Source organism: Microtus ochrogaster (genome assembly GCF_000317375.1).
Source record: "Microtus ochrogaster isolate Prairie Vole_2 chromosome 6 unlocalized genomic scaffold, MicOch1.0 chr6_random_2, whole genome shotgun sequence".
NCBI classification, from domain to species: Eukaryota; Metazoa; Chordata; class Mammalia; order Rodentia; family Cricetidae; genus Microtus; species Microtus ochrogaster.
In genome coordinates, this window is record NW_004949095.1 from 5336166 (window position 1) to 5337843 (window position 1678).

General features: G+C 43.3%; 1 protein-coding gene across 2 annotated transcripts in view; it reads left to right on the plus strand.

Moving 5' to 3' along the window:
• The window catches only part of Nphs2 (NPHS2, podocin), a 20818-nt gene that overhangs the window by 12677 nt on the left and 6463 nt on the right, over positions 1–1678 (plus strand). For both annotated transcript variants that reach the window (XM_005363906.3, XM_013352501.2), the window contains exon 3: positions 545–617. In XM_005363906.3, the coding sequence (XP_005363963.1) occupies positions 545–617 (73 nt within the window). The remainder of the gene's footprint in view (positions 1–544; positions 618–1678) is intronic.

Genomic DNA, 1678 nt, shown 5'->3' on the forward strand with positions numbered 1-1678 from the left:
AAATAAATAAATAAATAATGTCTGGTGTCCTCTTCTGGCCTTCAGACATATATGTAGATAGGACACTGTATGTATAACAAATAAATGACTCTTTCAAACTTAGGTCCTTACTACAGTTGTACAGAGAATGCTTTACCCACTGGGCAGTCTCTCTAGCTCCTACCTGCCTACTGAGACAAGGTCTGTGTAACATTGGTTATCCTGGAACATGCTATGTAGACCATACAGGTGATCCTCCTGCCCTGCCTCCCCCTAGTGATGAGATATTAGGTATGAACTACCATGCCCAGCATTGTTCTTAGTTCTCAAAACAAAAGAATTATTTGAGACAGGGTCTCATTATGTATTCCAGGCTGTCTTGGAACTCACTATGTAGACCAGGCTGGCCTCAAACTCACAGAGATCCACCTGCTTCTGCCTCTGCCGTGTGACACCATACCTGACTAACAAAAATTTCTGTAACCTAAAATCACTCCTATGAAAAGGGTCTTTTGAATCTTTTTTTAAAAAATAAAGTATTTCAAAGTACTGCTTTTCCCTTTAGGTTGTACAAGAGTATGAAAGGGTAATTATATTCCGACTGGGACATCTGCTCGCTGGAAGAGCTAAAGGCCCTGGTAAGAATTACCCTCTATGATTTTTTAAATTCTTATCCCACCCCAGGATTTGTTGATTTCTTTAGTTTATACATAGTCATGATCCATATCTTATATTACATGAAGTTATTTGAGTCATGAGATCTGTATTTCCAGTCTGTTCATTATAGAGCAGATTGTCATGAAATTCTCTGAGAAGCATTGCTAATAGGTAACAGGTGACCAAGAGAGGGCACGTGCAGCGAGCCCCACACCAGGGCTAGTCTAATTGGAGCAGCAAGGCAACTACAGACCTGTGGCTAATGCTTGTTCCGAGTACGGTGTGTGTGTAAGTCAGAATCCAGTGACTTCTCAGAGAAAATCTGAGCTGGTTCTGAATTGGGGACTGAGGCAGATTAGATCTTGGAAGTCAAGCAAAATTCAGCATCTAGTAACAAATATGTCTTTAGCTGTTAAAGAGACATATATTGAATCCTTCCATTGTTTTAGACTGAGCTCTGACTAGCAGGGACTAGAGGAATAAGGTGGTCTCTGATCTGAAAATCCAGAGGAGGTCCAACCTGGCAGGGGGGCATATCGCAAGAAGTATGGGTAGTCTGAGAAGTTTAGATTTGGAGATCCGAGACAGCCGAGAGGTCATAAGAAAGAACGAAGTCCCACTACACATATTCTGAGCGAGTCTGTGCTCTCAACCGCGCCTGCAAGAACAAGTTAAAAATGGAGAGCCATCCAGGAGACATGAATAGAGTTTCGAGATTCTCAGTATATAAGTCCACAGAAAACAGACCCAGACTCCAGCGCTCCAGGGTACACCATCTTTTTATGGCCCTGGTTTTCAGGAACCTTCTCCGTTTGGGCAGCTGTTCGCCCATACACCCTGAGCACTGAGCGCTGCTACCAGTTTCCACAAAGCTGGGGCTCTTGAAGGGTGTCTGTCTTAGTCACTGTTCTATTGCTGTGAAGAGACACCATGACCACGCAACCCTTATAAAAGAAAACATTTAGTCAGGGGTTTGGTTCATTATCATTGTGCTGGGGAGAGTGACAGCATGCAGCAGATGCTGGAGCAGTAGCTGAGAACT